The 15745-nt window shown below is 42.7% G+C and overlaps 1 protein-coding gene across 3 annotated transcripts; it reads left to right on the top strand.

Annotated features, from left to right (window-relative positions):
• Positions 1-2994: 2994 nt before the first annotated feature.
• On the top strand, positions 2995-15745 carry si:ch211-149e23.4 (uncharacterized). 3 transcript variants are annotated; one of them, XM_031790818.1, is made up of 15 exons: positions 2995-3167; positions 5246-5575; positions 5975-6283; positions 7264-7557; positions 7687-7843; positions 9650-9819; positions 10138-10425; positions 10572-10724; positions 10852-11016; positions 11332-11616; positions 12105-12267; positions 13024-13184; positions 13386-13461; positions 14739-14772; positions 14966-15745. In XM_031790818.1, exons 1-15 carry the CDS (start codon positions 3101-3103, stop codon positions 15125-15127), a joined length of 2814 nt encoding a protein of 937 aa, XP_031646678.1. In that variant the 5' UTR covers positions 2995-3100; the 3' UTR covers positions 15128-15745. The 3 variants fall into 3 exon arrangements, with proteins under 3 accessions (XP_031646678.1, XP_020358805.1, XP_020358804.1); XM_020503216.2 differs by having other exon boundaries at positions 10572-10735; positions 10857-11016; XM_020503215.2 differs by having other exon boundaries at positions 2996-3167; positions 10572-10735; positions 10854-11016.

The raw sequence follows: 15745 nt of genomic DNA, 5'->3' as shown, positions 1-15745 counted from the left end.
GGTCCCCGGTCCGGAGCCGTGCATCTGCACAGCCCATCCCAGTGTTGTCATTTTGTGAGGTGTCCATGCTGTGGAGAATGACATCTTAGGACATGCACTATGTGCCCAGGTCAAAAGTAGTGCACTATAAAGGGAATAAAGTGCCATGTGGGACGCAGACGTCTTTCCCCTCTCAGTTTTATGGGCTCCCGAGTGGTGGAGGCGGTCTAAGCCACTGCATCTCAGTGCTAGAGGCGTCACTACAGACCCTGGTTCGATTCCAGGCTGTATCTCAACCGGCTGTGATTGGGAGTACCATAGGGCGGCGCACAATTGGCCCAGCATCCTCCGTGTTAGGGTTTGGCCGTCATTGTGAAAATGATTTTGTTCTTAAGTTACTTGCCTAATTAAATATAGGTTCAATAAAAAATAAAATAATAACGTTTGGCCTGCTGCACAGAAATCTCATATGCCTTAACTCTTCCACATATCTCAGATTGCTTACTGGGTAATAGTGTATCAATCAAGTCTGGAGTCAATGTGGAATCTATCATAGAACCATGTCTGGGAAGGGAACGTAGGTTGGGAGGGAGGGTTCATATTAAGAACAGGAGAGTGCAGAAGAATAGAGAGGAATCGTAAAATATTCTTTCCCACTTTTGGAAAGAATTATGATTTTCTTTTTTCCATCGGGTTAAGTGGCTCATCACAGCCCTAAAGAGACCCATCTCAATGATCTGTCCTATAAACATCATTACTGGCCTGATCATCAGCCACCTTTTCCACTCTCTTTTCCAAAGACACAGTGTGCATTTGAGTGTGCTTGCGTACGTGTATGTCTGAGAGAGAAGGGTGTAACTACACTTATTGCGATAGATGGATGCCAACAGTACATCTGTGAAGTTCATAAATATCACAAATAATACATGTTTTATCGCTAGTGAATTACAGAAGGTTTCAGACAGTACGCAGACCGTAGGTTGTACATGGCAATGAGGAGACGTAACAATTCCTGATTGTTCCCACTGCTAAACACCTCTCTCCAGATTTCAGGAATACCATTGAAGGTATTTTCATTAGGTAGAAAAACAGCTTGCAGGCGTTATGCTCATGTGATTATTCACATTAAGTCAGGGAAGAGAGAGAGACGAGCTAACTCCATGTTAAGTGTTTGCTATTAAAAACTAATGCCCCATGTAATTCAATTACGTTTTTGAAATTGGTATCTCATGATGTCGAATATGATTTACTATTGGGTCATAAAATCATCAGTGTTTTATCCTCTGCCTGTAAATCATGGCTGCAGCAGTGACAGTAAATGATAGAATCATCAGATATGGATGTATTACTAGATACAGAGCAGTTATATACAAGTCATAGTATTGATTAAACTGATTTACTGTAGTGTAGAAACATATCATATCAAAATATGCACAATATGGATTATAGTATATTTTCATCATGCCCTGCTGCTGTTGCTAGTCTCTGTCACCCTGATGAACAGGAAACACAGTAAGGTTATTGCTTGACATGAAGTCTTCCTGTTTACTGCAGAATCTGCCAGTGTGTGTGCGTGTGCGTGTGTGTATTTGAATGATTGAGTGAGAGAGAGGGAGAGAATACTTATCTGACAATGCAAAGTGCAATGTATTTTCTGATGTCTTCCAGATGAAGTTATAGTCCATTGACACAACCAGAGGATGCTTCTGCTACAACCTTACAGTCAGTACCAGCTGTGTGGGGTGAAATTGTTTTCTATCTCTCTGAATGAGTCAAAATGTCGTTACAAACAAACCACACAAACTATCTGATGACTCAACAGATTTTTTTACTCAAGTAATTTCATTTTGTGTCATTGCAAATAGATTACTATGATATACTCCAATACTAGCACAGAAGGTGAGTAAAAGTTCAGCAGCTTTGACAGGAAACACATTTACTAAGATGCTGATTGTGTAGTCCACAATGCAAAAAGGAAACATACTACTAAAGACGTGATGGAATGCTAGTGAAATAAACAAAGCCTACAATACTCATCGATCTGTAGCAGCATCTAAGATGTGTCTTTTGTATTAGCTTACATTACATAGTGCCCAACAGTTGACCACATGTTTACAATTTCAAAGTAGTCAAGTCTTTGTACATTTTGCTTTTCTGGGCTCATCAAATCTCAGAATGATCCTTGGAAAATTGGTGTAACATTAAAGTTAGCAAAAGGAGACACTGAGGAAGGAAGAAGGCTGTTGAATCTGAGGAGGATTCCCAGTTGGCCTATTGTGTAAAGAGGGTCTTACTTCATTCACGTTCTGCTGCATGATTCACATACTCTGAAAGACACTTGTTCCTGAGGTACAGCAGCACAGCTTTTGTAAAACATTCTGTAGCCAGCTGGAGAACTGAAGTCTTTTTTACGTGTATAGTATTCCTCCATATTTGTTTCCAATTGTGATTTTCCTTGCAGAACATTTCTAATGACAAACTATGTTTAGTAAATTCCTAAGTCTGACTAAAAGGAAAACACAACCATGAAGTGAATTAGTGGGAAATATTGTGTTGTAAAACAATGCCTTTGTGAGGGATTTCCAGAGCAGCAGGTGAGAAACAGTGAGTTGACTTCAGTGTAGATATGCTGTGTCTGTCTCTGAGGACTCCTGCAGAGATGAGCTGGGCTGAATGATGCATGGCATCGTCGCGAGCAACGGGGAAACGTTGTTATATGAGGTGACCGAGGAGATGAACAGACACATCCTGCAGTATGACATTCAGCTTCTACTACTAAGAAGTCAAAACGCTGGTTTTCAACTAAGTGAGAAGTGAAATAACTACTACTCCATAGAAGAAGCAGTCCTGTTCAAACAGATGTGTGCTCATAATAACATATAGGGCACTAGGAGAGTAAAGTGGTTCTAAACAACATAGCCCTACACTGTGTATGTGTGGTGTGTGTTTGTTAAAAAACAGCTCTGCTCAGAGGTTTGGAGCACACACCCTCTACAGCTGATTCTGACAGCTTCTCTTGCACTCACTCACACACACACACACACACAACACACACATTTAAATACCCTCATAGGAAGACTTGCTGTAGTCAAATTGAGTCCTCACTCTCAATGATACCACCATGGGATGCTCAGGGCTGTTGATTTTGGGCTTTGTCCTAAGTGTGTCTCACTGCTTGGACATGTTGGGTAAGTCTGAGGAGTTATAATCCATCTGTGAGTGTGCCGTTCTGTTTATGGGTTGAGTTTACTAGCCCTTAAAGACTTGTTTATTAACCTGTGGAATTTTACACTGAACAGAGGTGCAATAGTGTTGCTGCCTGATTCGTCTAATTATAAAGGCTTACAAGCAATAAACCCAAGAGCAAAATCCATTTGAAATATTCTGAATGCATCTTGACTATAGCTTTATTTCTGACATATGTTGTACTACAATATTGTCTGTTAGTCTGCTATTATTGTCCAATGGTGTCAGCTATTAAAACCCTTTTGGTTGCTTTAATGACTTTTTAAATGCAATTTATGACCTTTAATGATACCATTAATAGTATTGCAATGGCTCCACTGAGTGTGTTTGGGGAAATCCCTATGTGTTGTTAGTCGACAATATTTTCTGTTAGTCAGAAAGACATCACAGTTTGATCTGAACTTAGGAACTTCAGTGTATTTTCAAATGGTAGATGAATGAGCGTCTCTGAGGAATAAATAGGTCTGTAGGTTAGAACCACTGCACCAACAGTATGACTTTCCATCCCCAGATCTCTCCACTAGCACATCATCATACAATGCATTAGTTACATCACCACACTGATCTATTTGTTGAATCAAAAGCAGTTCTTTGTCTATATAAGTGACACATTTTCAGTTGTCTTGCTACCCTCTGAACATTGAATCATCTGTAAGCATTCATGTACGTGAACGCCTGCTGTTGGGTAGAAGCCCAGATGAAACCGCAGCAGTTTCATATGACTATGCTACGATATACTGGCCCTATATGGTACATGGGTAGCCTAAACTACATAAAGCACCCCAACCCGTAAACAGAGACAGTTGTCAGTGCCTTAGGGCCACAGAAAAAGTGCTAATGGACATTATTTTGTATTTTAGGCTGTTGCTATGTGATTATTTGCAGTGCATCCTTTAAGTGTGCCTCAGATATGCAATCTTTGTAATGCCTTTTCCATTTTTATGAACCATAAACCCACAAGACAAGATATATTTGTGTGGAGCTGTCCCTCTCTTTCTCACTCTTTCTCTCTCTCTCGCTCTCTCTCTCCATCTCTCTCTCTTTCCCTCTTCCTCTCTCTCACAAACACATGCACGCAATCCTTACATGACTTAATAAAGTTTATTTGACAAATGAATAAGTGCCATTTTGGGATGTTTTCAACTTTGTGTTTGTTTCCATATGTTGTTATGTACAACACACCACCACTTGCTGTTCTCTGAATTTATTTGGTCGAAGATGGAGGCCAGAGTATTTATAGTTGGAGACATAAGTGTTGTCCTCATCAAAGTGTCTTAACAGGACAATATTTTACAGGATTGTTGATGTGAGGTATTAGACTGGGTTTCCATTGAGTGTCCCATTTACCCAATGTACTCATCTGTCATCATTCAGTACTTAGGCGGCTCAGGAGTCATACAAGTTCAATTTGCCTCCTGTTTCCACTGGCTAATAGATAAAAACGTTGTCCTTAAGTGTTCCATAATAGAGAGACCAGAGAGAGGAGTGAGTTGGTATGCATTGGACTCTGCATGCTGTTATCAACACTCAAACCTGTCAGGCTGCTTTATTAAATGTCCCCTTCACTGAAACATCCCCTAATCGTGACTGATGTCTTAGAGACAGACTGTAGCTACGTCCTAAATGGCACCCTATTCCTTACAGTGCACTACTTTTGACCAGGGCCCAAAGGTAAAATGGTGCCATTTGGTACACAAGTAGCTGCTTGGGATGGACACTCAGAGACAGGGAACCCTTTTTATAGAAGTCTCAACAGAAATCACATTTGCTGTTGTTTGTTTTTAGCAACATCTATGGAATTTCTCATCAATTAACCAAAGTGCATCCCACTGAGATATGAGTGGCTAAGGATGCATCCCAAATGGAACCCTATGCCCTATATGGTGCACTACTTTTGAACAGGGCCCATATGGCTTCGGTCAGAAGTAGTGCACTGTATAGAGAACAGGGTGCCCCTTTGGGACGCAAAATAACTGAATTACTAGTAATTTATGCCGATCATAATGTTTTTTTCTCACAGATATGGAGGAGGACATGGAGATTGACCGTAACGTCACTGGGATCCTTGGAGAGGATGTCTTCCTCCGCTGTCAGTACCTGGGACCGAATGACATCACAGAAGCCTCATGGAAACGCCCAGACTCTAGAATGAAACGATCGATGAAGAAATTAACAGGCTACAAGAACAACAAGGCTTTCAGCAAAGACCCAGACTTCTCCGCCCCAGCCTCTCCCACCAATCTGACTGTGAAGATGAGGGTGTCTACTCTGGAGGTCCAGGGGGAGTACACATGTGTGTTCGCCACCGATGAAGAGGAGATCACTAACAGCATGTTTCTCACTGTTCTGGGTAAGCCTGACTGAAGAACATGGCCCAATTCGAATACTCTTAAAATGCATCCTTCCTTATTCCCTTCTTGAGATTACAAGATTGGTGTAAGCAAGCTTTCCATTGCATTGCTCTGACCAATTATGTCATGTCAGATCATTGATTAATTCAAGGAAGTGAGGAAGGAAGGATGCATTTTAAGAGTAGAGAGAGGAGAAACAAAATAATACATGACCTCATGATGCCATTAGGGGGGGTTGGATAAAATATGTGACATTATAATTGCCTGTTGTATCCTGTTGTTACCTTACTGTACCTGCAATGTCATCACAGAGACAGAATCATACAAACATCCATTGCATAAATGTTTCTCGTACCAGCATCATCCTCTTCATGTCTTTTAATGTTTTTGTTTTGAAGCTCGACCTGATATCTACACAGTGGTGACAGAGGACACAGACAACGCTACCCACTACCAGTCAGTCACATGCTCAGCTACCAATGGTAAACCTGTGGCTCTGATTCGCTGGGAGATCAACGGCAGCCCTCCTACTGACGACTCCTCTGTGGAGATGAGGAACACCAGTTATACCAATGGCACTGCCACTATGACCAGCTTACTCCGCTTCCCCACCCACCTACAGGACCAGGACAGGGTGACCTGTGTGGTCCAGCACCCAACCCTGCCTGACCCCACCACACATGTCACAGTGAGGGTGGAGACCTTCGGTAAGCCTGCCAGCTCACGTACACTGCATCCTAAATGGTACCCTATTCCCTTTATAGTGCACCCCTTTTGACCAGGAAGGGTGACAAGATTTGGGACACATCGTTGATGTGTATGTTTGTCTGTACAGTACTTGGCATTCTCACTTTTGTGGGCAAGGATTTGACATGTGATGCTAAGAATCAAGGTCTGAGAATGATCGGGAGATATTGCATCATGCTGGGACTGGCACCACCTTGAGCTCATAGCTTACTGGCACAGATGTTTCCTTTACTTTCTCCCAGCCTGTTGTTCCACGTGTTCACCTCCCCACTCCCCACCATGTACCAGGTGTTGTGTCTCTCGCCAAGGCTGTGTTTCCTGTAAGAGTCAGCCCTCGCAATCAGCTGTGGCATCAGAGACAGATCATACATCATATCACACTGCACTGTAAATTAATTCTCATCACATTTAGATATCCCTCCCCACCACATTAGGAGACACATTTTTTTATACAGCCTGTATCCATATGTCAAAGATTATCATATGACAGAAATGTCCTCCCTTATCCATATGCGGTAGTATCAAAGTGTCTTCGGCATTAGAGTGATGTTTTTCTATATGCGCAGTCAGTCTGTACTGAGATGCGTGATATAGGGTGCTGCAATGTCCCAAATGGCACCCTATTCCCTATATAGTGCACTACTTTTAACCAGAGCCCAAATGGCGCCCTACAGGGTGCCATTTGGGATGCAAACATACAGTAGTCCTCTCAGCTGTGGTCTGCTGAACAGATGGAACAGGTGAGAAGAGTTAGCACTCTCCTCCTAAAACATAATGGCAGCATTGTGTTTATCTTTCATAAATCTATCCTTTCACTTCAGCCTTCTCAAAAATATAAAGCACAGCCCTAGAGGCCCAGACATTTGATTTAGGACTGTTGTTGTACTGATGGATCATTCCCACCTGCTCATGTAAAAGTATAATTTCTCTCTGCCTGCAGTGGCTCCCAATGTGACCATTGAGACATACCTGGTTCTAGAGGAAGGGGAGAAGTTCTGGGTGGTCGCCTGTGGTGCGGCCAGAGGGCGACCCCGAGCTGACATCACCCTGGTGCTGACCAATCAGGAGGTCAGTTCCATGCTACAGAAGGAGGTTGTCATGGATGCAGCAGACACATGGGTCAGGTCATACCGCTTCCCAGCTGAGCTTCATGAAGGGGAAAACATCACCTGCATGTTTGACCACCCCAAGTTCCCAAACGGAGAACTTCGGACCGTCACTTTGCCGGCATTCTGTGAGTACTTCACAAGTTATAATTGAGGACTTGGAGCCAAAAGTATGGTTTTAGGAGAATGCTTTTCATTTACTCTACTTAATAACAGACTCTGTGTTGGATCTTGTGTTTTAACTTCCTATTGTGTAGCTCTGTCTGCTGTTCGGCTGCAGAACCCAGGGTTGGCCGACAGCAGCAATAAGAGCCAGGCTGTAGAGTCAGTGGTTCTGGAGGAAGGACAGAGCAAAACCACCATCGGGCTAGAGGTCGTTGGGGATGTACCACGTTACAGTATAGTATGCACCAAGTAAGAATACCTGTATTACTATCATAATACAGACAATATGTCTGTTGATCTCTCTTGATTGTAACTTCTGTTCATCTCATTTAAAGGACAACATTACCATGAAGGAACTGCTGTGATAATCTTATTGGTCAGGGTACAGTTACAAAAACAATGTTTGCTATTAGGTTTTGCTTTCTAGCAATTTCATAAATTTATGCTATTCTTACTATACTAGTGTTTGCATCACTAACACAGGGGTGACATTGTGTCTGGCAGCTGTGGTGTGAGGTTCGGTTGAAAGATAGACAGGCACTAGACACACATCCTGCACATTTGTTTAGAAGCATCCAGCTGCAGATTGTGCGGGTTGACACCGCGAGTTGTGCGAACCTCAAAGCGCACGCGTCGCAAATGTTATGCGCAAGTGCAACCTGTAACTAGACGTTTGTTGTAGGAAAACTAGCTCAGGGGCAGAGGTCCGAACACTTAAAAGACACGTTGTATGCCCTTGGGGGAATCGCCATCTTGGCGGGCGGTCCAAATGATTAGCCAAGCAAGGGAAGTTTGCAACGTAAGCCCCTCAGCCCTTGTTTTTAGTCGAGTTTGCGAGTGTACAATTATGTTCACTTCGGGACCTGAAACTCCCCATAATTCAATTCGCCAAGACTGTACATCCACTAAGAAGTCTGCCAAAAATGAAAGCCTCCACGACAATATGGAGTCAATATACAAGTGTAAAAACAAATGTAAACAAGTTAAACAATTGTGCTACTAATGCACATGACGGCACAAACAGGTCTCGTAAAAGTAATGTTTTTGTTTGGTTAGCTTTTGGAAATTGTAGCTAGTTAAGCAGGCTAACGTTATTTGGCTAATTTATTTAGTTGCTATCATACAGTAGGCGTATATTAATAATGATATATTTAATGTAAGTAGACATGCAATAATAATTGACTGTAGCGCATATAAAGCACCCACAAGCTAGCGACCGGTGGCTGAAAACGCAATCATCGAGGGATGAACGAGTGTTACATTTCCGGGCAAGGGCGGTCCATTTAAAAGTCCTTCCTCGCCCTGCAAGTGTGTATTCGTCAGACGTCATCAGAAGTGTCCACTTAATTTGAGGGGATAGGGTGTTACTTTTAAGTGTTTGGACTATTGTCCTGGTCTTTATGTTGACCACTGTTGCTTATGTAGCTAGCTAGCTAGCTAGTACACGTTAGTTAGGTAGTACCTACAGTGCCTTGCGAAAGTATTCGGCCCCCTTGAACTTTGCGACCTTTTGCCACATTTCAGACTTCAAACATAAAGATATAAAACTGTATTTTTTTGTAAAGAATCAACAACAAGTGGGACACAATCATGAAGTGGAACGACATTTATTGGATATTTCAAACTTTTTTAACAAATCAAAAACTGAAAAATTGGGCGTGCAAAATTATTCAGCCCCTTTACTTTCAGTGCAGCAAACTCTCTCCAGAAGTTCAGTGAGGATCTCTGAATGATCCAATGTTGACCTAAATGACTAATGATGATAAATACAATCCACCTGTGTGTAATCAAGTCTCCGTATAAATGCACCTGCACTGTGATAGTCTCAGAGGTCTGTTAAAAGCGCAGAGAGCATCATGAAGAACAAGGAACACACCAGGCAGGTCCGAGATACTGTTGTGAAGAAGTTTAACGCAGGATTAAACAATAGCAACAATCACCAAGTTGGTGACATTATCCCCGGATCTAACTATCTGAGAACCAAAGCTCTTCGAGCTGCTGCTCTTCTGCCTTTGGAGAGTGGCTAACAGTGTGTTGTCTTGTGTTGTCTCCTAGAGAAGAGCAGTCTCTCCCTGAGGGTGTGGCAGTATTTGGCAGTGCTCTAACCCTGCAGGGTCCTGTCGAGCTCTACCATGCAGGGCTGTATGAGTGTGAGGCCTCCTACTACAGCCACAGGGCATCTGTACTGCTGGACATTACCGTTAACCCACATGTCAAGCAGCCTGGTACGAGCAGAGCCTTGTCTACATATCATAGGTTACGTCCCAAATGGCACCCTGTTCCTGATATAGTGCCTATGGGCCCTGGTAAAATGTTTGGGATGTAGACTACATATAATTTGGTATGCAGCCTAAATATCATCTTCATAATTTGACAACTGGTAGCCATATCTGTCAGTCTGCAATTTGTAGCGAGCCAGCATATGTTAATACAAGTGACTTCTATCATAAACATTGTTAGTATAAATCAGTTTTTCTTTTCCTGCAAACTGTAAAGTTAAGTGATTAGCATGTTTACAGCCCTTTCTCCCCTCTGTGTGCCAGTGACTGTTCCTCCCAGCATAAGGATTGATGTCCAGGACAGACTGGGTGACAGATTCATTGAGTGCCTGGCTGCGGACTCCGTCCCTGTTGCCAATGTGTCCTGGGTTCTACCTGAGGGTGTGTCTGGGCCCTCCTGGTCCAGTCTCACATCCCATAATGGAACCTATTCTGTCAGCAGTGTGTTAGTACTGCCTGCCTGCTCAGCCCAGGAGCTCAATATGGAGTGTGTGATAGATCATACTGTGTTTGTGTTGCCAGAGAGAAGACAGATAACACTCCCTGTGTGTGGTATGTTCAACAAATCATCAAACACCATCAATTAAAGCGCTAGTGTTAAAATAAAATATTTACATTGAGAACATGTATCCTATATTGCGCTTAATTTATTTACATTGAGAGCATGTATCCTATATTGCTGTTCTATCTACATGCAGCTCCTCCTAACATCACCATCCAGTCCAGCTCTGAGTGGGAGGAAGATGTAGCATACACACTGGTGCAGTGCACTGTGGACAATGTTGGACCTGCTGCCACCATCTCCTGGAGTCTTGGGGACAGTGACAATAGTACCAGTCAGCTCATGGAGGTGCAGGAGCAGGTAAAGGGAGAAAACAAATGAAAGGGTGCTTGGAACCGTGAAATAAATACAGCAAAAAATGTAAAATTCCGGCACTCATTTGGATATTATTTGCACGCTCTGTCATATGTTTCGCTAGCAGGTTCACAGGCAGCCTGAGCTCCATGCCAATGGCTCTGTGACGGTCCGTAGTGTGTTGAGGTTCCCCACTTCCATGTTCTCTGGTCAGAATGTCACCTGTGTGGTGGATCACCTGGGTCTTGAGAAGCCAGAGAGAACAGGGATACTGCTGCGTGGACTGGGTAATTTACTTTATGACTTGTAGCTACCATGTATCTCCACCAGTAGAGGCTGCTGAGGGGATGATGGCTCATAATAATGTCTGGAATGGTATCAAACACATCAAGCATGTGGTTGATAACATTCCAGACATTATTATGAGCCGTCATCACCTCCACTGATCTACACAATAAGTTATGCGTCCCCAATGACACCCTATTCCCCCTCTAGGCCCTGGTCAAAGTAATGCACTATAAAGGGAATAGGGTGCCATTTAGGGACGCATCCATTGTATCCAACCTCCACACACTGTCACTCTCTCTCCGTCCCTCCCTCAGAGTCCCCTGTGATGCGTGTTTTTGTTGGGAGGCAGAGGGGATCTCCTCTGTGGCTGGCTGTATGTGAGTACAGAGGGGACAGGCTCGGAGCACACCTCTCTTGGGTTCTACCTGACAACGCCACAGGCCACATCTCCTTCCGCTCTGGGTATGAAGGAGTGAGAGTGATAACCAACCTCACCTATGAGTTTTCACTGGCCCTCCATGAGGGACAGGACCTGATCTGTCTCATTCAAAATCACCATGGACTAAAGGAGAGGAGGACAGTCCATGTCCCCAAATACTGTAAGTGTAATAGGGAATAGATAGACCGAGATGATTATATAAAGCACCCAACACCACAAATGATATACTTGTCATACTACACATACATTCTGTATACTCTTAGAGAAAAGAGTTCCAAAAGGGTTCTTCAGCTGTCACCATAGGAGAAGCCTTTATTTTATTTTATTCCAGGTAGTCTTTTTGGTTTCTCTGGAAAGGTTTGTTCATGGAACCCAAAGTTTATTTTTACCTGGAACCAAAAGGGTTCTTCAAAGGGTTCTCCTATGGGGACAGTAAATAAATATTTTAGGTTCTAGATGGCACCTTTTTTTTTTCTACGAGTATACAATTATGTCATGACATTCTTTGAGGTACAGTACTTACCAGGCATGCCAAGCTCCAACCTCCTGTTCAACATTTAACTGCAACTACCTGTCTATTGACTGTATGTATCTAGGGAGTGATTTGTTTTTTGCCCCCTGTTGACCACTTCTCCTTCCCCTTCTTAGACATCTCATCTGTCAGAGTACTCAATCAAACCACTCCCCTGTACAAACCATATGGAGACGAGTCCGTTATACATCGAATGTCCCTAAAGGAGAATTTCCACAACCAGAGGATCCTGCTCAAAGTCTATGGCAGTGTGCCAACTTATAGCCTTACCTGTCAGAGGTAGTAGACTCTTTGCTAGACTCTCTTTTACTACTATGTTCCATTCCTACAACTTCTAAACTGTGGAGGTTGAGTGAGAGAGCTACAGAAGGATGGAAGACAGAGTAGGCAGGGCCCTGTCTGTGATAATATTACCACTACACAGGGGCGGTCATTTGTACGAACATTGTTCTCGTCCAGATGGAAGTTCTCATTTGTATTGTTTTATGAGAGCTTTTAACTAGATAGTCAAATACGTGCAGTGTCGTAAAGCTGCTATTATGTCTTATTAAAATACTATCAGGACTTCTGTGCTGTGGGGCCTGGGGACGGTTGTCCTGACTGGCAGGCCATGCGGTAGGTTCCACTAAAGAACCCTTTTATCAGGGACAATGAGTGACTTATGAAGCAGTATATCTTCAGAGGTCCTGACACTCTCCAGCTCCCCCATGCTCAGACTCGTATAAATTGTGTTAGGAGTTATTCTGTCAAGCTATTCTGGGTAAAGCTGTGTTCATTTCTGCTAAGGTGGATGATAGTTACTTAGGTATACACCTAAGTATATATACGAAATACAATGTCTCATTAGATTTTTATCTCTCAATGTAGCAGTTTTTTTTTTTGAATGACCAAAAAGTGTTGTGGTAGCCATTTTCTACCTTCCACGCTTATCTTATTCTCTCTTCATGACTGTCATCTTTGCCACTTAGATGATAAACAGATCAGACAAACGTGTGTACTATGTAATGACTTTCTGTGTCCTGCTGCGTGTTGAAGAAATGACGGCACATTGGTCCAGATGGATGGTCGGGCTCTGTTGTTCCATTCAGAGGTCACGGAGCAGGAGGCGGGCCTCTACACCTGCCAAGCCTCTTTCTACCACCATCAGGCCTCGGTCCTCATTCAAGTGGAGGTCACCAGTGAAGATAAACAGCTCAGTGAGTGTACACTCACCTTATCATGCATCAGTGAAACAACAATATGTAAGATATTTCAATGCTTACTGGTGAACATCCAAAAAGGATTGGCATACTATAATTTTGCCATTATTTGGATTTACTTCCATTTACAACAGGTGTTCCATTCCATTTACTTCCATTTTGTGTTACCTGATGTCTTTCTCCTGTGTGTTTGTGCAGTGATTGTCTTCATCGTCTGTTTCTCCTCGGCTGCAGCCATCACGATCCTCCTCATCGTCACTCTGTGTGTTTTCTGGTGAGTTGATCAGTACGAAGGCCTCCTGCAGGTGACAGACAGACAAACAGCAACTCAGCAGGTGACATGTTTACAGGTAGTACTCCGGCAACCATCATGTTGGCAGATGACAAACAGGAAACCAGGTCTGTGCGTCTGGTTACTACAGCTTAGCATGACTAAAGTAGCACAGAGCTATTCACAAACAGAATGCTCTGTGGCTGGAGCAGACGGGTACATCTGCCACCACAGCTCTGCCACACAACTCACACAGTCTGATTCTTTCTGTCTCTGTGGTTAAGACAACAGATTTATTTTTGGTTTAAGTTATCATAGGGCTTAACTCTGAGTGACTACTCTGGAAGTAATAAAAGCTATTCAAAAACTTCACAGCTGGAGAATTTATATTGTAATTCAACCCCAGTCACAATGCTTGGAATGAGAACTGCATAAAGCAGTCATCTCTTGTTTCTGTCATTAGATTGGATCGGATCAGATAATTAGACAGGTGTGTCAATACCACAGTGTTTGGATACACTTTGGGATCCCAAATGTCTCTAAAATCATCTGATAACTCTCCCACAGGGCTCTGGTCAAAAGTAGTGCATTGTGTAGGGATTAGGGTACCATTTGGGATGCAGACTAAGTTCCTTTTTGTCTGGACTCGTGTGAAAAGGGGTGGTAAATATATAGACACAGACACACAGACTCCACTTCCGTGTTAGTTCAGAGGCTGATTCATTGTGTCTTTGGTCAGTACATTTGGTCAAGGTGCCATTGGTGCGATGAGCATCACTGTCCCATTCTCCATGGTTCCTATGGGAAGGTCCCGTCAGGCTAATTTGGGAAGGTCAGTCAGTCGACAGACGTACACAGAGAACCTGACTCCCCAGGAGAATAGCTATTCCAGGATTTGCATCTTCCCGGTCGCAAACTCTAGGAACACTTTTTGAAAGGAGCAGGTTTTCATTGGCCTGGTTGGTGTCATAGGGATCATGATGGGTGAGGAGAGCTACTGCTTCTAACATTAGAGAGATCAAGGATGATGTCACCATCATTCTGCTTATATATTCCTGTCACATAATGCATTCACAGTTCACACACTCAGTGGCTCAGTGGAAGTCTGTTCACTCATACAAGGGGTGCAGTTTGGCCATACAGGTAAGTTTGGCTGTACAACTTTCTTAGTGAGGATGATACCCAACTATATAAAAACATAAAAATAATTTGACAATTTTAAATGCTGTCTGTCTGCCACTGCAACACAACTGAAAATTAATTGTTAATTTGTTTTGCAGCAAAATAAAAGGAGGAGACCGCCTAGCATCTAAGGTTAGTGTCAATCTTTCTTACAATTTCTCTCGAGCTCTCAAAAAAACATTATGCATTCTTTGAATTATTGAGAATGGTCCTCTTGCCTTCATTCATCTATTCAGGTAGCTTCTATCCATAGGTCTTTATTCAACATTTGAATGTGCTTTGTACCCCTGTCTACTATCTTCTCTGGTCACTGAACTCCTGTAAGAAGCGGGAGTCGCTGGCACCCTTGACCTCTCTGACCCAGGAACTGTGCTCTCCAGAGCTGAGGAAAGGAAAGACAGCAGTGACAGTACCAGGAGGACGAGGCCAGGAGTACAACCAGCTGCTCAGCTACTCTATTGTCATTGATGCCAGATCCACTGTGTAAATGACAGGGTGTGTCCCTACTGGCACACTATTACCTCTATAGAGCACTACTTGTGCACGGTATATGGAATAGGGTGCCATTTGAGACTGAATTATTTTATTTGCCAGTTAAAAAAAGACATACTCACAGTACATGCATTTTAAGAACTTGACCGGGATATCAGAGACTTTTGGTCCCTAAATTCCATGGTGCAAAAACATTACAACATTACATAGATATAGATGGACTCATGACATGGATCATTTTTTTCTTTTTTCAATTTCTCGATCATTAGCCAGATTTTGACTTTAGACACAACCACAGGCTTCTACTACATGTTGGAGTCCACGCTACAGTATCCTGCATCGCTCTTACGTGGTGCATGATGCAGCTTCTCCTCATGCCAAGTCATTCAAATGCATTATTTTGTGAATTTTTTGTTTTGTTTATTGGTGTATTTCATGCATTGGTGTGTTAAATAATTGTAATGTGTTGTCAAACTCATAGAAATTATGTTGAGCGTAGCTTCTATTTGTTTGACTGTTTTGTATTATGCTGAACTTTAAAAAGGTTATTCATTTTGGTTATCTAATGTTGTAAAATCTGGAGCATTATCAATAAAAGTAGTGTAAATGTGTA

The sequence above is a fragment of the Oncorhynchus kisutch genome, linkage group LG15 (genome assembly GCF_002021735.2).
Source record: "Oncorhynchus kisutch isolate 150728-3 linkage group LG15, Okis_V2, whole genome shotgun sequence".
Classification (NCBI taxonomy): Eukaryota; Metazoa; Chordata; class Actinopteri; order Salmoniformes; family Salmonidae; genus Oncorhynchus; species Oncorhynchus kisutch.
This window is presented reverse-complemented; position numbering and strand designations above follow the sequence as displayed.